This window comes from Gymnogyps californianus, chromosome 24 (genome assembly GCF_018139145.2).
Source record: "Gymnogyps californianus isolate 813 chromosome 24, ASM1813914v2, whole genome shotgun sequence".
NCBI lineage: Eukaryota > Metazoa > Chordata > Aves > Accipitriformes > Cathartidae > Gymnogyps > Gymnogyps californianus.
In genome coordinates this window covers 3,935,789-3,961,304 of record NC_059494.1, presented here as the reverse complement: position 1 = coordinate 3,961,304, position 25,516 = coordinate 3,935,789, and the positions used below count along the sequence as shown (strand labels likewise).

General features: G+C 50.9%; 2 protein-coding genes across 2 annotated transcripts in view; both read left to right on the top strand.

Moving 5' to 3' along the window:
* Positions 1 to 1,489: 1,489 nt before the first annotated feature.
* ACER1 (alkaline ceramidase 1) lies at positions 1,490 to 11,635 on the top strand. Its single transcript, XM_050910703.1, has 6 exons — positions 1,490 to 1,582; positions 7,989 to 8,103; positions 8,476 to 8,614; positions 9,789 to 9,926; positions 10,518 to 10,655; positions 11,467 to 11,635. The coding sequence occupies exons 1-6, from the start codon at positions 1,490 to 1,492 to the stop codon at positions 11,633 to 11,635; spliced, it is 792 nt and encodes a 263-aa protein (XP_050766660.1).
* A 13,742-nt stretch (positions 11,636 to 25,377) lies between these two features.
* MLLT1 (MLLT1 super elongation complex subunit) overlaps positions 25,378 to 25,516 on the top strand; it is a 32,279-nt gene continuing 32,140 nt past the window's right edge. Inside the window, exon 1 of the mRNA XM_050910612.1 lies at positions 25,378 to 25,389. Within this exon, the coding sequence (XP_050766569.1) occupies positions 25,378 to 25,389 (12 nt within the window). The remainder of the gene's footprint in view (positions 25,390 to 25,516) is intronic.

The window sequence follows — 25,516 nt, the reverse complement described above, 5'->3', positions numbered from 1 at the left end:
TTGTTTGTATTAGTGGTACACTCCTGTGTTTTCTCTCTTTGAACTTCTTCTTGGGAAGAGAAGCAGAGGAAGCTGTGGTAGCTTCACACCACTGCACACCTACAGTAACTGCTGAACTCGGTGGTGTTGCTCAGCTGACACCGTTGTAAACAGGGACTCGACTGTTTCTCCGCAAGAACGTGATCAACTGATGAGTGGTTTTAAGATAAACTTCCCTTCCCTGCGTTAGACTCAAAGCTGAAAGGATTTTCAAAGAAAAGAAAGCTCTGTTTTCCACCAGTGCCTCGGGAGCTCAGAGATGCTACTGAAGTGCTTGGTGTCACCCCGGTACCTGCTCATTCTGCAGAGCTAGAGAAGCACAGCCAGACGGGTTAGTTCAACACTGCATCCAGGGATTTAACTGCTCAGCTCCAGGGAATTTCTGTGGCTCTTGTGTACCAAATACCCAGCTGCTAGGGTTTGGATGGCGCTTCCAAACACCTCTAAGGTTGGCACCCCTCTATCAGCTTCTAAAATAGCTCTAAAGTCTCAAGGATCTGAAACAAAATATGCCAAATAGGAAACTTGATCAGAACTTTTACTTTTTCAAATGAATAAAAGCAGGCTGAGAAATGATGCTCACGCTGAGGACAGGAAAGTCTTTAGCATGGGGAAGCAAAACAGGCAAAAGGTTAGATTTTTTTTTAGAATCCTACTTGTAACTGCAGCTTCTGCCACTACCAGAGGCGGGCTGGGGAACCTGGCAGTGGAGAGCCCACTCGAGGTGTGAAGCTCTGTGAAAGACTGGGAAACCAAGGCGGAGCTTGCATGGGAGCGCATTCAAAGTGAAATCGCTGCCACTGAAGAGACACCTCCCAATGCCTTTGCTCTGTGCCCCCAGGACTCTGGTAATACCCAGGGTCTGTGCTGGTGTTCCAGGGCTGAGCTTGCATCAGGTGAGCTCCAGCCCTCAGGAAGATGCTGAGAAACAACTAAGGAGAACAGAGCCAATGAGCAATAAACCCTATAGAGTTGTCCACTCCCAAAAAGTAGCTCACAGCCTACAAAGTACAGGGAAGTCCTCTTGGCAGAAAGATCTGAGTCATAAAGAAAGTGAAGAGAAGGGAGAAGACAGGGTGACAAGGACAGTGCTGAAATGGGGAAGCATCGTGTGGCAGCGACGACCCCTGATCAGAGATGTTAATGCCATGGATGACCATTCCCAGGCTGGGAGTTCACGAACATTTCCCAGGGTGATTTGTCACTCCTGCGTCGTGGGGAGAGAGGAGGAAATATTCTGCAGCATGATGTCTGCTGGGAAGAGGATGAGTCTTTCGTAGCAGGGTAAGGATGCTGTGCTTGAGCAGACTGGTGCAACGCGAGCGCGCGTGTGTGCAAGAGGCAGGCAGGCAGAGCGTGCTTCTCCACTTTCCCTTTGGGTGTGCAGCACACTCCTTCCCCGCATGCAAAACTAACCCACTCCTCTCCCTTTTGCAAAGGTGGCCCAACGATGCCGAGCATATTTTCCTACCAGAGTGCCGAAGTCGACTGGTGTGAAGGCAATTTTGAGCGCTCAACGGTCATTGCGGAGTACTACAACACCGTGAGTGCGGGCGCATCCGAAGGGCAGGCTGGGGCGCGAAGGCAGCCGGCTCTGGGCACCCAGGAGCTGCTTTTGGGAGACGAGATGGGACAACCTTGTTTTCTCTCCTCCTGCTCACTCCTTTGAACTTCCTGGTGTTGGAGGGTGCTGGTATGGGGAAGAGTTTCTGAGCTTCAGGTAAATCATGGGACTTTTATTGCTTACAACAGCCAGTTGCTCACAAAACAAGCTGGGGTCAGGGGCACTTCTGGCACGTGTGGGGCTGAGTTCCCAGTGAGAAAACTCTGGCGGTGATCCTTAGCCCAGATTTGTGAGATCCTGTTATACCAGTCCTGCAGCTCTCCTGCCAACTGGGGTAGGTCCCACACAGGGCTCATATATTCCAGCTAAATGTACAGGAGTGGCAAAATGAGAGACAGCACTTGCATGAACCGTGTCGGGCAGGTTGGGAATCCGGAACTCAAGACGGAGGAAAGCTGATGCATGAGCCAGTTTCACCTCCTATGATCCTTTATAATTCAGGCTCCATCCAGCGCCAGTCCCTTGAATGCAGCCTTCCGGCTTAAGCATGGCTGGAAGCATCCATATCTGTCTGCAGAGGACTCGGTAGATAACCGGTCTCTGCAAGCGTGTCCTTCTACCTCAGTGCAATTACAGGCTAGCAAGAGTGTGAGGCATGTGGATTTACAACCTTCCAAAGGCCTTGTTTACAACTTTTAGCAATTACTGTCTAACACTAGAAGTTCTTGTTCTCATGGAAATGTCTCTTCCTCTTTTTTTAAAGTGTTTCCTGCTTTTAATAAATTGCCTATAATAACGATAATTCCCTCACCCGAGTCCCGCAGCTCCCCAGCTCTAATTGCCCAGCCAGGGTCTCAGAGGAGGGATGCTCGGGCTGTATATAGTCACTTCCCTTTGAGACAGTTAACAAATAAAGATCTGCCAGTCCAGACCAAATCCTGCTTCCCTCTGGCATCCAACTGACGTGTTGTGCTGTTGCCTGTTTACTGGCACTGCATCCCTGTCGGCTGGGCTCAGAGCTGCAGAGCAAGGCATAACTAGCAGGGAGGTACAGAAATCACTTAACCTCACATCAGCATTTTAAATGTAGCTGGAGATGCCAAAGGCCTCCGTGTTTTGGAGTGTCACCGGCAACACTGGAGAAGGACTGATTTCCACAAAGAGGAGGCAGTCTGAAAGTTATGTTTTTAATCAGAATTCATTCGGGGAGATAAATTTGCCTCACATCCTAGTTTAGTAGATAGGCAGCATTTTTCAAATGTGTCTTTGAAGCTGAGATCCCATTTTCACAGGGATCCTGATTTACACTCAGACTGTCAAAGTGGCTCAGGATCCTTAACACACCAAGAGGTATCTCAGGAGCTCTCCAAAAGCACTTACGTGTCTAACTTCTCTGCGGCACACTGCTAGACACCAGTTGGCGTAGCCAGATGCATAACTATCTTTCTTAGGACCCAAAGCCCTCTAATTCCCATAAAACATGAACTCTTAGCTGCCTAAGTCATTTTGTGGCACAGGTTTCTCAATTATGTAGCTATTCCTGAAAATCTTACCCCAGTGCCTAGTTCTGGACTGAGGTCCCTACTAGCCACAGCCATCTCCCACATTTCCATACTCCACCACCTTCGAGGCACTGGCCTTGTCGGGATGAATTTTCACTGGGTAGGACTCAGACACAGCTTTCCTCCAGGAGAGGAAAACTTCTCCAATGCATGTTTCTGCACAGATGCAAACTAGCGCGATACCAAGGAACACAGAGCAAATCCTGCAGCGTTTTTTCAAGTGATTAAACTAGCCCTTGTTCCTCTCTATATGTGAACACAGGGCACCTCTTTCCCAGCAGAGAAGGAGCTTTTTTTTGGTCCCTGCACTGATCTCCTTCTTGCCAGGCTCGCTTTTACCAGTCTACGGAGCTCAGCAGAGTGTCTGTGCAGGCGGAGGGTACCACTTCTGCAGTTTCTGTCTTAAGATGCGATTCCCATTTAGAGAAAGCAGCAGAGATCTAAACCTGCCTTGACAGCTGCCTGCATCACGGCTGGCATGTGATCTCCTGTCCAAACAAGGGGAGACAAAAGAGCAAACGCTCCTAAAAACTGCTGCTGTCTGAGCATCTGACAACAGCCCCAAAGGCTGCACCATGCTCAGGGCCAGACCTTGTAACCAAAAGCGGGCAGGAGCATCACTTACATGGGCATCACCCCTTCATCAGTCTGCACGTGCTAGCTGGCATTGCCTGGCTCTCACTCCTTGCAGCAGCACCAGGAGAGCCCTCTTCATGCTCTGGGCTCTCTCGCAGGGTCAGGCTCCTTGTGATGTGCCCTAAAGGGGGGACTATAGAAATCAGACGAGGCTGAGATCCCTAGCTATGCCTGCTGGCTGGCAGCATGTTGCAGATCCAGCTGGGGTTCAGGGCACTAGCTCAGATGTGATCCTAACAGCCTGGATCTCCTTCTCTTCTCTCCTCCATTCATTTATTCCCCATATTCAGATTGCTTCCTCCCTGCGGCAAGCTTTATGGGCCTTATCTCACTGGGCTGCCCTGAGATAATTATATCAATATTGACTTCAGTGTCAGTTTGCCAGAGTTTTAGACTAGCTGGGAATCCAGCCAGCTCCTACCCAAGACTCCTGCACCACTAAATCAGCAGGGCTTCCTAATGGAGCATCCTTTTCAACGTCTTCTTCCCAACACTGCCCGGGGCTCAAGCAGGGTAGTTTTGTGCCAGCAACAGTAACGTGCTGCTGAGAATTCCTCTGTGCCGCACTCTCTCTCAAGTCTGCTTGGGTTAGATGCTTTTTATTAGAAATAAGCACCAAGGGTATGAGCAAAGAATGTAAACAGTATCTTTAAGTACCTAATAATACATGGCGGCTCGTGATTGGATGCAGTTCAGCAACAAAGTGCTGACTATTTATAGTGACTCAGTGACCCAGAAATTTATGGTCTTCTGGCTGTTCGTAGGAGAACTGTATTGTGCTACATGAGGGTCATCAGTCAGGGACTTGTCTTTCTACCCTCGTTTCTTTCCTGAAATGACTGATCCAGGATGCTGGTAATGACACCCACATCCTCAGCAGTCTCTCTGGCAAAGCAGCAGGAGCTCTGACACTGCTGTATATCCAGAGGTCCTGGATGCTTCATCAGTTGGTGGAGATAAGCTAGGTGCAAATTACCTAGATAAGCCCAGAGAAGCACTCACTTTCAGAGTGTGTCAGAGCCGTGGCGTGCGCCCCGGCCCTCTGCACGGGCTCAGTAACCCTGCGGCCTCGCAGACGCGTCGCTCTCTTGTCTGCCCAGAAAGTCGCGTGCAGGAGTACGGCAGCTCCTTGCCCAGCACTCTGCAAACACTAGACAAACAGCTGTTTCCTGCCCCAAAGCACTGGCGTGACATCGTGATGTCAGGACATGCAGCCTCGTCTTCTGCTACACAGGTCTGGCTATTAGGAACTTGCTATACAGGTCTGGAGAGCCTCTGAGGTATTCACTTCTGTCTTTGGCCCTGTGGGCTCTTCTGTCAGCTAAAGCTAGTTTGCTGGCCTTTAAGTGAATGAATGCACTCTAATGAGTATTGCAGAAATCTCCTTTCACTGCAGAAAATGCCTATCTTGAGCAAGGACCAGCACATGGCTGCTATTGCACTGTTGCTGTGGTCACAGAGCCAGGCAGAGCTCTGCAAACCAGCATCTCCTGTCCCAATCCATATTGGAGGCTTGTTCTTACCCTGTCATGGATGGAGATGCAAACAGGTTCTCTGCAGGTCTCTCTCTCCATCTTAGGCTGCAAAGTGCCGAGTTGCAGAAGCCCTGGGGCCTTTCCCATGATCCTGCTAATGCACCAGGATTAGAGCCATGTCACTGATCCCAGTCTTGCTTTTCTTCTAGTGAAAGACACAAATGCCAGTATCGGTGGGCTTGGCTTAGGCACCTGGAGCAATAACTCACACTTGTTAGGAAGTGGGACATCGCTGTGAGCTCACACGGTGGAAAACCACAGGGCTGAGTCACTCTCAGTGGTCAGATCGCACCTCGGCTCCATCACCACTCTCTTATCTCCCTGGCATCCCAGGCAGAGGGAGCTGGTGCCTCCTGGCCAGTACGACCCAGCTAGGTATAAGTAGAAGCCGTGCTGGGGGGACTCAGCATAAGCAGAGACTCTGGAAAAACTTCCTAATGGAAGTACTGGGAACAAAACCCTCCTAACCACATTTGAGATGGAGCTTGCCACATCCTAGAGGGAAGATATAAGGCAGCACTTACAAACCAGGGCTTGGATCCAACAAGTGATGAAGACCCTGTGTCCCCCACAGATGCAGTTTTGTAGCGGCTCTCCCCTAAGCTCTGAGTTTGGCTGCTCTGCAAGGAATCACTCTGTCTTTGGACCCTGTTGGCGTGGTTCCCCTGATTATCCCTCCCCTCTGATATCTGATCTTGCACATCTCATACGGAATTAATGCGGCAATAACATTGCTATCATGTAATTAATGGCACTGTTGCAATGCCCACTGCAGCAGGGATTCAGAGCTCTCTATACGCAATCTCAAACTCCCGCATTTCCTCACTTTGATGTGCATGCTGGCACTTGCATACTGCTGCCTTTTCTGCAAGCATTTTCTCTCTTCTTGCTATCCCTGCTTGTCTTCCAACAGCCTCTTTAACCATTTCACAGGAAAAGAAATGTTTGCAACACAGTTGTTACTTTAACACACGGTTTGGTTTCTCGATCATTTCCGAACAGTTTGACCTCAAGTGTGCAAGTGGGACCAGCACTTCTCTTTTCATAGCTGGAACGGGAACAGGCCTGGATTTGGCTCTAAGCACCTAAAGAAAACCAATACTGAGAATTGCTGTTAATGGGAGCATCAACTTGTTTCATGAAAGCCTTAGTGAAATTCAAGATTAATCTCAAGGTGTTAGAGGGAATAGAGACCTTGGATTAAGCGTGAATTGTGTTTCCCTCTGGAATATGAGAGGGTGTGTTTCACATACATGACAACATCCCTGTGATTTGCAGCCCTGTTACGATAAACTTAGATCCCATGGGGCATCACAAGCCAAGCACCGATTTTGCAGTTTACCTGGTGCATGTAAGGGCTGCTGAGGAGTGAGAGTCCAGCTGTGGAGGTCAGATTCCAGGCTTGGGGTCTGGGTCAGCATCTAGCTGGAAGATGAAAGGAAAAGGATTGTCAGGGTGAGATAAAAGTCACCCTGGTGGCTTGCCAAATGGCATTTTAGCAGATGGCTCTGCCCTGTTCTTCCAAAGCCCCAAAGAGCTGTCTGGCAGGTAAAACGTGGCACCACAGTCCCAACCTTTCATGAGCAAGAAAGATTTTCCCTGGGGAAGCTGTGCTTCCCTGTGATATCCCTTTACTGAGTTTGCAAAATCAGGTGAAAAAGCCAGGGTAAGAACCCATAGAGGGCAAGGATTATTTCAAACTTCATTCCCCTGCAGCTGCAGGGGGGAGCGGGCCTGATCCAGCAGGCAGGTCCAGGCTTTGGGCACTCGCTGCTTCTCTCCAGCTCCAACATTTTCCCCATCAGCATCTGCCATTCCGTGAAGCACTGGCACCTTCAACCAGCCCAGGCAGCAGCAACAGGCTGAGCCTCAGTACCATCCCCTCCTCCCCAGACAAATCAAAGTCTTTCAGTGCAGCAATTTTGCAGAGCTGGAAATCAGGGCAGAATAATTTCACCGCATTCATTTGCTAGGTATGTTTAAAGGAGGTTTATGACTTCATGTAATTACTAGTGTCCAGAATACCTCCCACCCCAGGCCAGGTGGCTTCGCACATGACACTAGAGGATGTCACCTCAATCCTGCCTATTCCCACCTACCAACGTCCTGCTTGTCCTGCTGCTCTCCACTGCACCCACTCCCACTTAACAAAGGTTTTCCTGACTGTGGCTTGCTGTGCTGGCCTAGCTCCTCACACCCACCCAGCTCCTCGCAGGGGGCTGGCTGCTGGCCGAAAGGGGCAGAAGCCATCCAGGGAGTTTCTGGCAGGTCTGGGTTGACAGGAGAGGGAGACGGCTGCAAACAGAAGAGCTTTGGAAGCTTTCCTGAAGACACTGGGTGGCTGAAGCTAAACCATCACCCAAAAGGGGCACACCAGCTTACACTGGGCTTGCTGGCTCCAGAGGTGCCTGCAGGGAGAGCACGGATGTCTGCAGCCATTGCTGTCACAGCAGTAGCTGTCTTTCCAGTTCCGGCCTCACTTCTAGAGAAACGCCTCTGCCCTCTCCCTGTGCCAAGAGTAATACCTGCTTCCGCACGATGCTTTCCAGTAGAGATCAATATTCTCTTCACACATGGAGATACTGAGGCACATGGTGGGATGGGACTTGGCCAAGATCATGCAATAAGCTGAAAGTGCCTTTTGTTTTTCAGATCAGCAATGTAGGCTTCTTTGTCCTTTCTCCTGCCCTGCTCTACCTGAACCGGCAGTACTGTCAGCAGCGCGCCTTGCCCTTGTATGTCATCTCTGGCCTACTCTTCTGTGTAGGTGGGTGCTAAGGTTGTGAGAAGACCAGACAGGTTGCCAGAGTACCTGACTGTTCATTCATGATACCTTTGGAGGCTGGTTCTTAGCGACCAAAGCCACTAAGGGGGCAAGCTGGGGTGGGAAACTGAACAGCCGCGTCTGAAGCCCTGCAGCTCATGGTTCCTGCTGGCTGCAGATTCACACCTTCCAGCCCAGTAAGTCCCTGTGGTGCTGTGTGGACTGACTCACTCAGGCCTCCATCAACACCAAGGTCCATGCCCTGCTCTTCAGGAACGGTGTGTCTTTAGAAATGGCCCCCAAGAACTTCCCAGGCCAGGTAGGCTTGTGCAAGGATGGAGCTTTGCTGACACAAGCTGTCCTTGCTCCTTGCAGGTATCTTCTCCACGTACTTTCACATGACCCTGAGCTACGTGGGACAACTCTTGGATGAGCTCTCCATCCTCTGGACGGTGGCTGTGGCATATGCCTTTTGGTACCCAAGGGTTTACTACCCCAGGTGCATCAAGAGCAGGTATGACTCAGAGGGACAAAGGGTTGCGGGCTCTGAGGGGAGGGATGGGACATTGACACTGATGCGTGTGACCCACAGATCCCCCCCCAGCCCACAGCCAGCTCCCCTGCAAGGGGTCAGCATTGAGGTTACTGCAGTTTGCTTTGGGACCAGACCCTCCATCACTCAGTGGTAGACGTACTGGCAGAGGAAGAGTAAGAAACCCTCCCACAGGGAAAAGCTGTGCTGGGCTCCTGTCGACTGGAGCTGTTTGTCTTTGCGAAGCTGCAGAGGAAACTTTGCACAGAGAATTTAAAAATTAATTAGGAAATTAAATGTTCCTGAGCACTGAGATTCGATTACCCATGCTGTCAAACTGTTATAGCATCCCCTGCCATCCACAGAGAGCTTTCCCGCAGAGAGGCCGATGGGGTTTCCCATAGGACAAGCTGGTCAATGTTAACACCCCACATTTCAAAGGTTGTTTGCAGGAGGGCTGGCTGGGCTAGAGCTCAGCAAAAGGATGCAGATACTGGGTGAGCATGGATCAGCAGAAACAGGAACCCAGCAGGGCTTTGCTCAAAGGACTGTCCCATCCTGGCAGGCTTGCTGGAGCCCTCTGAGCCAGCCCAGTTAGAAGCCTTGCAAAGGCCTGTTCCAAGTCTGCTCTTCCAGTCTGCTCTTCCCATGCCAAAGAGGAGGTCACCAGGAGTTCACTGCGGAGACAAGGTTGGGGGAGAGGGGAAGGGACTTGGGAAGGGATTTGCATGTGAAAGGCCCCTCTGAGCCCTATTGTTGTTCAGTCAGCCCAAATCTGCATGTTTGCACAGCTCAAGCCCCTGCCCACTGCTGCTGGGACTCCTGCTTTCCAGCCCTTCCCTGTGCAAAGCTCCTGATGCCTTTGCCTCTCGATGCTCGTCTCTGGCATCACCATAAAAGTGCACAAGTTACCTTCTGGGCTGTGTTCCCCGCTCTGTCATGGACTAACTCGGGGGGCTTTGGGCAAAGCGCAGATATAAACAGACACCTCAGCCTTCCTGCCAGGACTATTGCAGAGGCTGAGGTCAGCCATGTGCAAACAGATTGGAGGTGCTGGAGAAGGGTTTCCTCTCTCAGGCAATGAGCAGGACCTCTCCCATCCTTATCCTTCCATACTGTGAACCTTCGGGGCACTGACACTCCCAACTCCCTTTAGGAAGCATTTCTTCTGGTTGAGTGGTGTCACCACTGTGATCAGTACCTTGATGTCCTTCATCAAACCAGCCTTCAATGCCTACATGCTCAACTGCATCGCCTTCCACCTGCTGTACCTGACATGGTGTGAGCTGAAAAAGTAAGGAGGGGGCTGAGAGGGGTTATCTGCAGGTCCATTGCATGCTCCTGGCAGGCTCACATGTGGCAGTGACTCTGTGCACAACAGTGAATCGAGCCTAAGTCTTCATCAGCCACATGTTGGACTATCAGCTCTGCAAAGAATTGGGGCAGCCTGGGAGGGACGAGGAAGAAGCACAGGCAGGACTGTGGGCAGTGGGATACAAGAAGGCCATCTGGCCCAGGTGCCACACAGAATGGGGACAATCCATAGGACAAGTGTATCTTCTCCTCCCCAGCTGCCATCTCTGCAGCTCTTTCCTCTTTGTGGGGGATTTGGGAACCAGTGTGGGGTTGGGAGAACCCACCAGGATCTGGGGAGAAACATAGGAGTGCCTTGGCATCTCCTCACATCACCCTCACCCACAGAAAGTCAGAAACCCTACAGAGCCACGCTTCTCCAGTTCTTGTGGTCTGATGAATACTCTCCAAAAGAAAGTCACTGGGTTTTGCCCTGTTGCATTAGCATTTGCAGCCAGGAATCAGCCCTCTTGAAAACTCACTTTCCTTCCAACACGATACTCCGCTTCCTCTCCCTCGCTGTGTCTTCCAGGTGCAATGACAAAAGGGTTCACCGGATGGCCGCAGCCATGGTCATGTGGTGGGTACTGGCCATCAGCAGCTGGATAAGCGACAAGTGGCTCTGCGGGCTCTGGCAGGCCATCAACTTCCCCTACTTCCACAGCTTCTGGTAAGGGCTCCAGCGTAGAGGCAGGAACCCCAGCCCAAACATTTCAGGGGCTGAAGGGCCACAGCTAAGGAGAAATGGCAGCAGGGATGTGATACTCAACCAGGGAGCAGCCGTATCTCTGCCCAACCCTCTCCCCCTTTCCTCTGTTGCTGTTGATGCTGCTCCTCACCCTGGCCCCAGCCCAAGGATTTGGTCCTAATCACTGCTTAATAGCCCTTACTTCCTCCGCACCAGCCAAACAGTGTTTTGCAAGTGAAATTGTTCTAAAAGTTCTAAAATTCACAGCTTGCTTTCAAAGGGCTACATCTGCTCCCAGGAAGCTGCATGAAGTGCAGTGTTCTTTGAGTTATTTTACTAGCCAAACTGAAAGACAGTGTTTTGCTTGGGCAAGACATTTCAGTGCCTGGCCAAGCGTGGCTGTAAGTGCTGCACACAGCGTGCATTCTCAGATTCATCCTCACAAATCACTGGGACAGATACCCAGCGCTGCTGGGCTAGGCCAGGCAAGGTGGAATGGGTGCTTTGGTTTGGGGCTTAAGTCCCCTATATCACCCCATCCCTTCTGCGCAAGGAATTGCCCCTGCCCCAGCTCACAGAGCTCTTCTAGGATTTCCCCATAGGCACAAACCCTGCAGGACCCGCACTCCCTGCAGCCCTCATGCATCACAGGATTGGGACCTTTGCCTGCCATCGCCGTACCCTTTGGCTTTAGCCTCACGGTCACAATGCCAGCCGCACACCACTACAAGGTGCAGGAGAAGTAGATGGAATAACCCCTGTCCAACACATGTCTTCTTGGTTTCCTTGCCAGGCATGTGCTGATAGCCATGTCCCTCCTATACTGCTGCCCACTGGTCATCTACTTTGACGTCACCTACGAGATGCCATCGTTCAAGCCAAAGCTCGGATATTGGCCCAGCGACTCTTGGCCTGTTGTGGTGCCTTACATTGCCCTGGAGGAACCCCACAAGCAGTGCTAGAGCCGGTTGCCCTCAGGCATCCCTCGGACACGGGGTGCGTGATGCACACGTGTGCGTCTGCATGGGGAACACCTCGGCTGTGCGCCTGTTCCTCGGACAAGGGCAACGTGGCTAGCAGATGGGGCAGGGAGCAGCTGAGGCCTCATGATGCCGGGCATGAAGCAGAGTGGGAGCCCACAGGTGCCTTGGAAGACTCTGCCCAGACTGGCGTCCGGGGAACCGAAGATCTCCTCCTCCAGCAGATCCCCACTGAGAAGGGGAGGGAGATGGTGCTGCTTCTGTGTCTTCTGCATTAGTCAAGCGGCGGCACCCCTTGCTGACAAAGGCACAGTGGAGAACACAGAAGCCAAACTGGTGACAGCTGGGTTTTTTGGGGCTGCTCTAATTATTATTATTAATTTTATTTATTGATGTATGTGGTCTTGCTCAGGAGGGCTGTGCATTAAAGCTATGGACACTGACTTTCACTGAGCCCCTTTCTTTCCCCTGACTGCACCATATCGCCCGTCATCTGCCAGTCACTCCCACAGACAGGGTGGCCAAAGCGCTCTCTGATGTAGGGAGAGCAGTTTATAAAGAGAAATCCTCCTGGGTGACAGCCCAAAAGAGGCTCTGCTGGCCCAGGTCCTGGGCTGCTCTACCCCTTCTCAGCCCCCAGCGGCTCTTGTTCCTCCCCAGCTCTGACAGTCTCCGATGGCCATGTGTAACCTGGAGACTCCTCTGCTTGCTGAAAGGGCTGGCTGGTGGCAGAGAGTGAGGTAAGGAGCCAGTACATTAGATAAACATGTCGGTACCTTTGCAAGAACAAAGAGAAGCTGTAAAGCCTCAGAGAAAGACCACTGCTGTGCCACGGGTACAAAGCAATGCTTTCCAGGTTCTCCCCACAGCGTAACAGCAAAGAAGTTGCTCTCGCAGCCACGGGGGACACTCTTGTTCTCCGAGCCTTGCTGCGTTACAGCGACGAGTTGAACAATGTCGTGGGTCTGGGTCCTCGCACAACCAGTGGGGACTGTCTCTGGAGAGCACCAAGAGGCTGGCAGAGCGGCTGAGGTTGGCTCCCTGCAACGCAGCCAGAACAAGGTAATGTCACTCCAGGGACCACAGGCTTTTTGGGTCCCCGTGAGTAAAGCAAAAGCAGAAGCACTCTGGGCTTAACCTCTGAGGCAGAAGGTGCTGCGCAGCGTGCCACGCAGCGCCTGTGCCATGGCCCTCCCGTGGCTGCTGCTGCTGCCTCGTGGGTCCCTCTGCAATGGTCCCCAGAGCCACTAGATGGCAAATTTGGCTCATGAACCCCGAGCAATAGTTCATCTTGGGAAAGGGATGCCTTGCACAAGGACTGAATCCCCAGGCCTGGTCCCCCTGCTCTCTCCGTCCCCCAGTACCAGGGTCAGACACCTCTCTGCCAGCACGACCACCGATGAGACACCTGCACAAGGTGCAGGACAAGGGGGACTCGGAGCTCCAGCCTTTGTATGCCCTTGCGTCCCCGTGCCGGTGCCCATCTCCTCCTCTGTTTGCCTCTTTGTCTCTCCTGCATGCCATTGCTCTTGCCTCTCCTCTCATCATCCCGTCTCCCTTTCGCTGACCCTCCCCATTTCGCTCCCTCTTGCTCTCCCCCCGCCTCACCCCTTCCCCAGCCCATCACATTCTTCTACAGCCTATTAATAACTTCTGGGCAATTGCACCGGGTCCCCGCTGGGCTCAGCCCCTCCGTCGGCGCTGCCCTGCGCAGCCACTGAGCGCGCCGGCAGCAAGTTCAAAAGTGCAGCGGGGCTTTCACAGCCCCTCTCCCCGTCAGGGGGTGGAGGAGGCCGCTCGCAAAGAAAGGCCGCGTTGCCAGGGAGCCTGGCACAGGAAAAGGGGGTCACCTTCACCTCCGACAGGACCGCCGGAGATGGACAGGCGCCAGCAGCCCGGCGGGCCGGAGATGCTGAGAGAGCCACGAAGGGATGAAGGCTGGGGCGTGGGCGAGGAGGGCTAATTGGCCGCCTCCGGCCACGGAGCCGGTGCGATGCTCGGCAGAGAAACCCAGCGGCAAAATCCTCCGTGCGGTATGGGAATAAGGGAGGTGTCCTGGGCGCCGCTGCCTTGAGAACAATGTTGCTGCAGTTGAGTGACTGTAACAGGCCCTGATGACAGCCGGGGCCGCGTTAAAAATGCCTATTCAAGCAGATCAAGACATTGAGAGGCCTCGTGGGGATCTGAAACCCTCAGGGATTTCTGGATGAAGCCAGAAGCTGAATCCCCAGCCCTGGGAACCTGAGGGGGGGGGGGGGGGGAGAGAAAAGAAAAGAAACCCACAAAGCAGTTTTAAAAGGACTGCAGCGCCCGAGGCAGGGCCTCCTGCTCCAAGCGGGGCTGTAGCCTGAGAAAGCAAAGCAGCCCTGACACCAGTGTGTGACTGTGGTCTGGGCGTCCCCGGGGCTGCACAGGGTTATCTGCGGCTGGGGTCGCACCTCCAAAAGGTCCCTGAGCTGCTGGGGATGCTCTGTCCTTCCTGCCAGGGAGCCACGGCTCCAGGTTGCGGGGTGCAGCCTGCACCGCAGAGCTGACAAACCCCCCATAAAAACAAGCGGGGCTGTCAAAGGGATGAGTCAGGGCATTTTTGCCTTGAGCTGAAAGGGGTCCTGCAGGGATGACCAGCACGCTGAATGCGTAAAACTGGGAGCCCTCAGAGGGTGAAAGGCAAGAGCGGCCCCTTCTCGACCGCCCCAGGCCATGGGGAGTTCTGACGGTACCTTCTGCACAGGGACCCTTGGCCGTGTGGGTGCCTCTCGGGGTGTAACCGGCCAGCTCGCTCAGCAGAGCAACACAGGAAAACAGGCAGGGCAGGAAGAGCTGCAAACCCGCGCACTCGGGGATCTGAGTTAGGACTGGTCAAAATTAAACCTTTCCTTATTTTTGCCAGATGAGCCTTAACCCGGATCATTTCCCTGATTTGGTTCCCCATGTGGCTGCCTAAACCACAAGAAAAGAGCAAGAGAAGGAGCAGGAATGAGGAAGAGGATAGAGGCTGCTCCTTTCAACTGATGCCAGATTAAAGAGGTGGTGAAACAACGGCATCAGTTGAGCCTGTCTGGTGCAATTGCAACACAAATGAAATAATAATATTGATAACGCACCAGTCCTGCAGCATCAAGGATTAACACTTACCTGTTCTGCTGCACCAAATTGCCTCCTGCTGTTACAGATTTACACTGCAAGATTTGGCTCAAAGACTGGAAACTTTTGAAGGCAGAGTGATTTATCTGTAAAAGACATTGCACATTCATGGACCTGCATAAATAAAGCAAAAGTAATTAATAACAACCCAGTCCCTGCTCTTAACAATGCCAGGAGAAGAAATTCTTTCACTGGAGTGTCTCATGTCTTTTGCAAAAGATCTTTATTTGTTAACCATCTCAAAGAGAAAGAAGATAGTAGTTTTGAAACACGGAATGGATGTCGCTAGGTCCTGGGATTTTATTGCCAGCCTGGCAATCTTTACAATTGATTTAAAGAACCCTCTGCTGGAGTCATGTTAAAACAACACTGATTCAGCTTTGATTTTTTTTCGGTTTTAATCTCCTAGATCTGCAGTCAAAAGTTTGAAACCATGAACGCAAAGGGCTAAGAAACCCAGGAAGCAAAGAGATAAGCTCGAAGAATTATTACCTCTAAAAGTCTTGTCCTTTCAACTCTTAAGTGCTACTTTTGAGGTTTGACACAGGATTCCCAACTCAGGGGCTGGCAATTCTGTTACACTCACCTCACAACTGCTAGGAAAGAGGTTTCTTTTTTTTTTTTCACTGTTTTACCTACATCCTTGCTATCCACTTTTCATGTAAGACAAAATTAGCCATAGGGACGTAAACAAATGCCAGGATTTACCAGATATTGATGGCTGTTCTGGAGAGATGAAAGGTATCAGGTCCTGATTAGCTGAAAGTCGTATTTCAGCGAATACTCTGTCACTGTGTTTGCAGCAGTCAGGGTCTTGAGGTCCCCTGCCTATGTCTTTCTGTATTAGCTCACACGGTGGCTGCACACATAATCGGGGCCAGTTTTGACCAGTGATCATAGAGGAGACGTGGGTAAAAGTCGTCTCTCAGTAAGGAGAAGCACGGCCATTACATGGTCAAAGAAACCAGTTGACAAAAAATGATTTTTAATCAAAAGATCAAAGGATCTCTTCAGCTGTTTCTATAAAACCCCATGATTTGGTTCCACTTAATAAGACATTCTGGTGTTTTCAGAAGAAAAACAAGCAGTTCACATTTGTCTGACAAAGTGGCTCCAGTAACTTCAATTCTCTAGTAATGGCTGCTATCAAAGTACCTAAAATGGAAGGATTAATTTTTCTGTGCCTTCACATTACAGCTCAAAACATGGTTTCAATTAGGACTGTTCTCCACTTTTTTTTATTCACTTTCTATGAACATTCAGTCACTTGGTCCCGATTCATGAGCTCACTTAAGCACATGGCTTTTTATAAATGTGTTTAAACGTAAAACTGAATCGGGTTGTTCTGAAATGGCACACTTAGTTTCACTGTCACAAATATTTAACAAAAGGCAAAGATTTGTCTCAAATGCTGAAGTATTCACCAAAAGCAACATTCAGTTGTGCATTGGGTTATAAAATTCACAATCTGCAATCGATGCTGCATTTATTTAGATAGGCCTTCCATAAGAGACCAGCTGTCTCAGTTCACTAAAATGCATAAGCATATGTTTAATTTTAAGAATATGAATAATTCCATTGATATCAATGGCACTTGCTTACACTTAAGAATATATTTTGCTGAGCTGGAGCCAGAAATAGTGCCATGTAATGCCAATAAAGTGCAAACTGCAATATTTCTCTAAGGGCTTTCTGGGATCAATTTAAAAATTAATCAATGAAGAACTGTAATGTGAAAATGCAAAAAATTAATATATGTGAGATTTTGCTGTTTACTATCTTAATATTGCCAAGTATTAACATCCACCAGAGCACTGCCAAGTGAAATCAAAACCAAATCTGTGAAACAGAGCAAAAATGGCAACAAGTTGAATTTGTTACTCTATCACAAATCATCCTATCAGACTTAAAGATTTAGTCATGTAACATTGAATAACATTTACCATGCTTACAGAAAGACTTACACAGAGATTAAAGACAGGGTCTGACCCCATTTGTGCCACCCCCAATGCATCCTAACTCTATTCAGCCCAGAGAGCCAGTCCAGTCCGAAGTGGATGCGTGAAAGGGAGAACAGGATCTGCTCTGTAACAGCAGAAAAGTGCCTTGAACAAGGATGACTTTTAATGATCAAAGTATCATAGAGCAAAGGGTCACTAAAAACGTGATTTTGCTCTCCTGCTTACTGTGCCTTACCTTCCACAAAACTCTATGAATTCCTCTGTTACGAGGAACAGATGAAAATTTCCAGGCACCAAGCACTTTAGCTATTTGTATGTGTTCTCATAACTTTACTCATCATGAGTCCAACAGTACTGACGTTGTCAGTGACCTGCATGGACCTGGGACATACCCCTTATTCTCCTATGATGGTATCATCATATAAACAGCTATATATCCATATGCAAATGACTGCTGTTTTCAAGCTGTTCATGAGCGACCTTACACACTGCCCATACGGTACGGTAATATGTTTTCCACATATGTCAGATGTTTCATGACACATTTCACGCATATATTTAAAATAGATTTCATAGCATATAAAAATGCACAGGCAATGGAAGAAAATGGCCTGCATCTGCAATGTTTACATAATGCATTTCAAAATTGCATGAAATGTGTCCAAATTGATTGTATTCTTCATCTATCTAAAATATTGATGGCATATAAAATGTATGTGTAACGGATTCACTCATGAGCACGTATTACATGCTTTATTTTGATGCCCGAGTAACAAAGGGAAAGAATTTGTTACAGCTCTGCCCCCACAGTGTAGCTACAGAGACAATTCTCAATTCTCCCTGTGTTGGTCGAAATGGTTATTTGTCGCATGTGTGTATGTTGCTTTGTATTCCAACCTGACTCCCTTCAAAGTGCACTGGCTGGCCCTTTATGCAACAAAATCAAGCTCCAAGGCACCTGAGAAGTGCCACACTGCTAAGATATGACTTTGCTGCAATCAGGTGCACTATTGTCTCACAGGTAGCGATATCAGCGATAATGATTAAGTTTCAGTGGGATAAATTTCAGCATGGTAGGGCCAGCCAAATTCCCCGAGTCACAGGCAAGTTTGCATAGCCCATACTGGAGCATGGGGGATTATCCAAACTGCTGTCGTACCTGAACTAGCTAGATTAGAGGTGATTTGCATACATTTAAATATGTGGCAACCCCACCTCCAGTCGCTGCGTAGACAGGTGAAAGCTCATTTCATACCATTCCAGCAAAACAGCTTAGCTTTGCTGGAATCTGTCATGAGAGCAGCTGACCGAGAATCCACAAAAATCAGAAATTCATACTAATTTGAATGTTACAGGCTCTGAAACGCTGCTCCGCCAGCTCTGGGATGTCTCACAATCTGCTCTGAGTATAGAGAGGATCAAACCACCAGGCTGGGTAGCTGCTCATGTTGGAAACGGCCAGTTGCTCTGAAAACCACCAAGCTGACTTACTGGGGTTGGAAATAGCAGAAACACCAGTCCCAAGAGGAAAAGGCACCACACAATGTGAGCCAGAGCTCAGGATGCTCAGAAACATGGCAAGCATGAGTGTGCGGCCACCGGACTGCTAAATTAGAGCCCTAGGAAACTCCAAACTCTGGGAATGCCTTGGGAGAGGTTATATCTCAGACAGTATATTTGTCTGGGATAGTAATTCCTACTCGCTTTTTGGACTCTTCAATCCAGAAACCAATTCAGAACAGGCTTTTTGGTGCTGGTCAGACTCACCTACTGATCTCCTCCTGTCATGTCCTATTTTTCAAGCTGTTTTTTCCCCCATCTGGTATTTTTCAGTGGCCTAAAGGTTATCCTGTCTAGGGTGACAGTCACCAGTCAGAAGTCGGGCTCTCTCTGAGCATGCAGATGAGCACCTTTCAATGACTTTGGCATCAACCAAAAGAAGCCCCATGCAAAGCAGACAAATTTCGGCAGTGAATCTCACTCCCTCCTATTGTACCGTGATTGTGTTTGCTCCAACGGGCACATAAGGTGCCTGGGCCCGTCTTCTCCAGCCTGCACTTCTGCCAGCAGCTCGTATTCAATGTTGGACAAATCCGGCTTGTGAAATGCTCTTCGTGGCAGGTCCAGCCGGCTGGTGGGTTTGGCACGACACAGACCGTTACATCACTTGGCCAAACCTGACCTCTGTCTGTAGAGTACAAGAGAAAGGTACCGTCATCCGACGGCTGCTCAATAGCTAGGCGCAACGGATTGATAGGTGTCAATTCAGCCTGCAGTGGACCAGTAGCTACATTATAATGCCAACCTCACCTTTGGTGTTAATGAGGCCCCTTCATTAACAGCCTTGAGCAGAGGGGTCAGGGACTGAATAGACAGACTCCTTTCTCACCCAGAAAGCTGGTCCTTCTCATTCAGAATTGAAGCACGTTAGCGGGGCAGTTTGAGGACGCTTGTGCTACCCATGTTGCATCTGCAAGGGACATGGCGTATTTGTGACTATTCATCTGGCTCTTTTCAGCAGCACTAAATACACAGAAAGAATAAAATAAATTCTCATTGTGATCCCACTTACTAAGAAAGTTTTCCCTCTTCCTTCTGGTTTGGAGGGTCATTGTACATTAAAAGGCTTTTGCATTTTTCAGTAGCTATAGTACACTATAATTTAGCTTTTCCTCAGGCACAAAATAACTTAGTTAAGCTAAACTATATTACAGCGTGGGTTTTTTTTCTACTAAGTCCTTCATTAATAAGGGAACTAAAGAATTTCCAAGCTGTCTGTAATTTTTCCCAGATGCAGCTAGTAGTTGCTAGGAGTATCTTTTTGGCAATCAGAGTTTTTGGCTATTAACAATCTGGACTTTCGCTATACTACCCTGGTGTTAAATATGTGCTGTGAATACTGTAGTGTTGAGTGTGAATTGGAGAAGGAGGGGAAGGCAGAGAACAGGCAAAACAAAATCATTTTTAGAAGAATAAATATTGCTAGGATTAACAGCTGATTCAAAGGAACACACTTCCCTGCAGGGATCCCAATGCTGATTAGCAAACCAGGAGCCCGGCTACACCAGAACAAGCATCGCTGCAGAACTCACTCACTCCTCGCTCACAGCTTCTCTCTCCGTCACTACCTGTTCTGTTTTCTCCTTGGCAGCCAACACGGACAAGTCCTGCAGTGAGCCTGTGCCATGAACTAAAGACAACAAAGGCCGCAGACAGCCATACACAAGCCAAAGCAACACCCAGCTCCCCTCGGTGCCACCAGAGAAACCGAATCCTCTCTTGACTTCAGGTTCAGGATGTTTTCTGAGGCTGGATGTAAGGACCTGACACTGTTGGCAAAGCCATGGTAAGTACCAGGAGAAAGATATCTGCCCCTTATTACCTAAAATGTCATCAGTTCTTTGTTTCGACTGCAGGTATGTTCATCTTGGAAATGCCACAGAGTATTTGGCTCATCAGATGTGCTTCATGAAAGTAGACGAAGACCACTTATAATCATTTTGCAGCTGGTAAGAGAAGGCGGTGAAGTGACTTACACACATCCAGGAGAGAATTTAGGGGTCTTTCCACTCAGTCATGTTGCATATGGGCACAAAGTGGAGGCATGTATTTTCTCAGAGAAACCCTGCTCAAATGCAAGATCTGTGTCTTAATCTTTAAGTCCCTGGGACTATTACAAGATCATCATTTTTCTACACTGCCTGACCCTTTCAGTGCTGGAGACAGCCTTGCTTGTTGGGTGGCTGACGTCCAGGCACTCAAAGCACAGACTGACCACAGAAGTTGTGGTCGTCAGTTCAAGAGTGGAAACAGGGAAGACGCAACTAAATTAGTAATGAGAAAATAATAATGAATGACGAAAAACAGCAAAACTTTTTCTCCAGGGATAGGAAGGGAAAGCCGCAAACAGACAGATGCACACATATAAATTGACGATAGGGCCTTACAGCGGATGTACAGCCAACCACCCCAATGAGTGATGCTGAGCCTATAGGAAAGTACTTTTGCTGCAAAATGAGAGGTGTTGCTTGGAGGCTGGCGAGTAAACAATTTGGGCATCTTGGGTTGCATGGCGATTGGGATTGTCTGCGGGGGCTGCCGGGGGGGGGGGCCTGTGTGCGTTTGGGGGGCACTGTTGTGTTCCCGCAGAGAGGGGGAGCTGAGGAGGAGGGAGGAGAGGTGCCTCGAGGAGCAGTTCTGACGGCTGTTGCCCGCTCCCCAGACAGAGCCTCGGAAAAGCTGGGGTGGGCTCTGTCGCAGTTCAGTGCCTGCGGGCCAGTCCTCTCCCAGGAAGCGCCTGTGGACGTCCGAGCGTGGGCTGCGCTGTCCCAGCTCGCACATGACGTGACTTTCCCCACCGAAGCGCTAGGACTCATCTCTTCTCAAACACCCCAGTTGTTGCCTCCTTCACTCATGCTCCCCAGGAACAGCCAGGTTTGGCCTGTAAAGCAGCCATGGTGTGTAGAGGCAGGAAAGAGAAAGGATGTGTTGTACCTTCCCAGGGCTGTAGGTTAGCCTGTGCTGGGGGAAACATCCCAGAAATCTTTCCCACCCCTGGGTTTACCAGGCCAAGACAGGGACAAGTGCAGTGCAAAGTCTTTTTTCCACTTCATTTTCCACCATCCCCAACTCTCAGGGGACAGAACCAGTCCTTGGCGTAGTCCCCTACCGTGGGCCAAGCCAGATTAAACACACACCTTTCAGTCCAAGACAAGGATCTTTGAAGCAAGACTCTGGAAAGAAAAATAAAAAGCCCAAACAAAAATTAGGGAGAGCTGTCATGTTTCATTTGCATACTTGAATATGCAAATAAGATCTGTTTCTTATCCATTGGCACTGGCCCTACTGTAGATGGCAGCAACACAGCAGATCTCTGCCAGCATACAGTGCCACAAAGAGAGACGCTAATTGGATTTGCAGACGCTTATTGCAAAACCCAGAAGCTGCTGGAATAGATATAAAGAAACAGGAGCTCAGCCCACGGCTGCCTTGGGTGCGAAGGCACTCAGCTGACAGCTCGTTAGCTTGAGATGTCCCTGCAAAATTAGAAGTTTGGAGAAGCCTGGATGGCTCCTGGCTCCACCTTCCCCAGCACTACCCGGCACCTGAAACTCCCAACGCACTCCCAATAGAGCCTGGCAAATTTTCTACCCTTGGCTGTGATTTTTTTTTTGGAGGCGGGGGGGGGAACTTGAAAAGAAAATCAGGGGTAAGCTTGATCAATCATTGGGCTGGAAACCATTCAGAGCTGGGAACTGCTAGTGGAGCAGAAGCTGGTTATAGGAATTTTTCTCCCTGAGTATTTTCACAGTTGAATGTAAAGAGCTAGCCCAGCCCATTTTAAATTAATCCACTCGCACTACTTGTCCCAGCACAGAGCCCTGGGGTGCTGGCTTGGAGCAGGCGTCAATATAATGATGTGCTTACTCTGAATGGGGCACCCCAACTTTTTCAGTATAGTTTAATGGCCACGTATCGGACTGCCCGCCTGAGGTGCCGTGGAAGCTGAGACGCCTGACTCAGGGTTTCCCGTCCCTGATTTTGAAATGCCTTACGTTCATGCTCGGATCCCAGCCCACGCCACAGAGCAGCTGAAAGCTGGAGGAGCAACTTGTGTCCAAACCAGCAGAAGTAAATATGGGTGCGCTGAAGTGGGAGGGCAGTCCAGGTCACGCACTGGGAGAGCACGAAAACAACCATTAATACCAAGCTGGGCAAAAATAAAGGCACAGAAAAATTGTTACCGATGGAAATGAAAATAAAAAGCAAATTGTAATGATGTTTCAGAGGAAGTAACAGACAACTTTTCAGGAAAGGGAAAAGTTCAGGGTCTTGTGTGTCTGAACAACATCTCTTGTACAAGGAGGAAATTCAACAGAGCAAGAGTGGAGTCAAACTTGGGAAAGATAGAGACATTTCCAGAAAAGATTGAGGCCTGGGAGCATGTAACCACCAAGGACTGTGAAGAGGCTGTGAGTGAATAGCTAGGATTGGGAGTTAGAAAATAAAAGATTTAGACCTAAGAGTCACGTGTATGGGAATAATGTCCACAATTAAAGATATCAATGAGAACTCCCAGAGAAAGAGGCCCTGTCTCAATGGAGAAGAAAAGAGACTGTCCGAGGAGATGTCTCTTGGGACTGCATCAGACAGAAACATGGAAAATTAAAACTGGTGCACTTAAAAGAATCCAAATCAGGCTCTTTTTTGTTGTTGTTGTTGTTAACTGAAGCGATTAAGCATTTTGCTTTACTAATATCCTCTATCAGGTTGATGAGGTAAACTAGCTCTTTAGAATGATTTGGGAACCGATTAATCCTTGCCTGTGGCTATCAGTTAGCAACACACACAGCGTTATTGGCTAACACACATTTTTCTGCTGCCTTAGAGATCAACAAACTATTTCAAACAAGAAACTTGCACGAAGAGAAAATTCTGCCTTGCATCCAAAAGAAAATTCGCTCAGAAACAGTCACAAATTGCACTTGTAACGACAGTCCCGCGCTAATTTAAGGCTCACGAAATTGAGCGCAATAACTTGTCATTTAGAGCTCTAAGAAAAGGTAAACAAAACCCACTTTTCAGATGCAAATGTCACGCTCAGAGTCAGCAGCGGTGCTGAGAAAACCGCGTTTGCAGGGCGGGCGGCTTTTAATGATGCCTCCGCCGCAGCCAGCAGCTCCTTTCTCAGCCAGGACAGTGACCTCCGGGCTCGTCACCCAGCTGAGCCTGCGGCTGATAACCACCGCTTCACTGAAGGAATCCCTGGGTCCATTTGCATTGCAAATGCCCCCCGCTACAGACCAGAAAACGAGATATTGTTTGCCCTGCCGCGAACACCCCGCTCCCCCGCGGTCTCCATCCACGGCACGGCCGCTGGCGGGGAGGGCGGCGGGAAGGCGGGCGGCGAGGCCCGGGCCGGAGAGCGGCGGCGGCCGGAGGGGGCTTCGGGGAGAGCGGGGGGGGGGGGGGGGGTGAAGGAGAAGAGGGGAAACGCGGGAACGTGAGAGAAACTGCGGGAGAAGGAGGGGAACGTGAGGGACAAAGAGGAGAGATGAGGGAAACTGAGGGGAGAATGAGGGAGGCCGAGGGGAAAATTGAAACTGAGGGGAAATGTGGGAGACTGAGGGGGGGAAATGAGGGAGGCCGAGGGGAAACGGAGAGAAACTGAGGGGAAATAAGGGAGACCGAGGGGGAAATGAGAGAAATAGAGGGAAAATGAGGGAGGCCAAGGGGGAAAAGGAGAGAATCTGAGGGGAAACGGAGAGAGAAACTGGGGGGAAAACGGAGAGAAACTGGGGGGAAAATAAGGGAGACCGAGGGGGAAAGGAGAGAAACTGAGGGGAAATGAGGGAGACCGAGGGGGGGAAATGAGGGAGGCTGAGGGGAAAAGGAGAGAAACTGAGGGAAAATGAGGGAGACCCGAGTGCAGTTGAGAGGAAATGAGGGAGAGCGAGAAAAATGAGGGAGACTGAAGGAGAACAAGGGAGAATGAAGGGGAGTGAGGGGAAACGAGGGAGAACAGGAGAAAACGAGAGAAATGGAGGAGAAATGAGGGATAAAGAGGGAAAAAGGGGGGGGGGGGGCGTTGAGGGAGAATGAAGGACAGCGAGGGGAAAAATGAGACCGAGGGAAAACGAGGCGGGAGAGATGGAGGGAAAATGAGAAGGAAGGAGAGAGGCTGAGGGAGAACAAGGAGAACCGAGGGCGAGCAGTGCCGCCAGCTTCCTGCCCAGCCAAGGCTCAGCCCTGCCCAGCCATTCTGCACTGCCGCGTCCGCTGTACTGGGAGCTGTGGTTTCCCTTGTTCTCAGCTCATTTGTGTAGGAAATTAATAAACGGGTGAGATTCGCTGCCGCCAGCGGCGGGGAAGCGTGGGCCGAGGGAGGGAAAAGGGGCGGGTTGGCGCGGCCGGGGCGCTCAGCAAGGCCCAAGCGTTTGGTCCCGGTGCCGGTTGGCGACCGTGCCGCGCCGTCCTGGGGGCCGGGGGACAGGCCCAGGAAGGGCACCCGAGAACGGGCCGCGGGCCCGAGCCCGGCCACGCCGCAGGGCATGAGCGCGCCGCAGCGCAGCGCCGCGCCCGCCGCGGGGGAAGAGGGGTGGGGGGGGAGCAGGGGAGGCGGCGAGGCCCCGCTCCCTCCCACTCCCCGCTTGACCCAGCGCGGGCCCCGCCCCGGTCCCCGCCCCCTGGGCAGCCCGCCCGCCGCCGATTGGGCGCAGCGGCTGCCCATCAGGCGGAGGCGGGGGAGGCCGGCGGCGCCCGGGCGGAAGCCCCGCCTCTAGGCGTGAGGCGGCGCAGCTATTGGCGGCGGGCGGGTGCCTCTCTGGTGGCGTCGGTTTCCGGTTCCGCGGGGCGGGCGCCGGGGGGTGGCGGGGCTGCTGCCTGTGAGTGACACACAATGAGGCGAGCGGCGGCGGCGGGGCCGTGAGGGGCCGCGACCGAGGAGGCGGCGGCGGCGGCCGAGGCGGCGGGGAGGGGGGTGGGGGGGACGGAGAGCGGCTTCGCTCGTAGAGGGGGGAAGAGAGGGGGGGAAGAGACCCCCCCCTCCGCCGACCGGCCAGCGAAACCGCCGCGGCGGGAGCGAGCGAGCGAGCGGGGCCCGCGGCGCTGCGCCCAGCCATGGACAATCAGGTGAGGGGAGCGGCGGCGCCCGCCCCGCCGCGCCGCCGTGGGGGTGGGGCCCCTCGGCGCCACCCCTTCCCCCCCCCTCTCCCCGCGCGGGGGGCACGCGTGGGGAGGGGCCGGGCCCCCCCTTACA

What these genes read in the sequence shown, in the direction of transcription:
- ACER1 (XM_050910703.1), top strand. Translation starts at nt 1,490, where the DNA reads ATGCCGAGCATATTTTCCTACCAGAGTGCCGAAGTCGACTGGTGTGAA. An exon ending in TTGCGGAGTACTACAACACC is followed by an intron (nt 1,583 to 7,988) that starts GTGAGTGCGGGC and finishes TTTGTTTTTCAG; the next exon opens with ATCAGCAATGTAGGCTTCTT. An exon ending in CCCAGGTGCATCAAGAGCAG is followed by an intron (nt 8,615 to 9,788) that starts GTATGACTCAGA and finishes AACTCCCTTTAG; the next exon opens with GAAGCATTTCTTCTGGTTGA.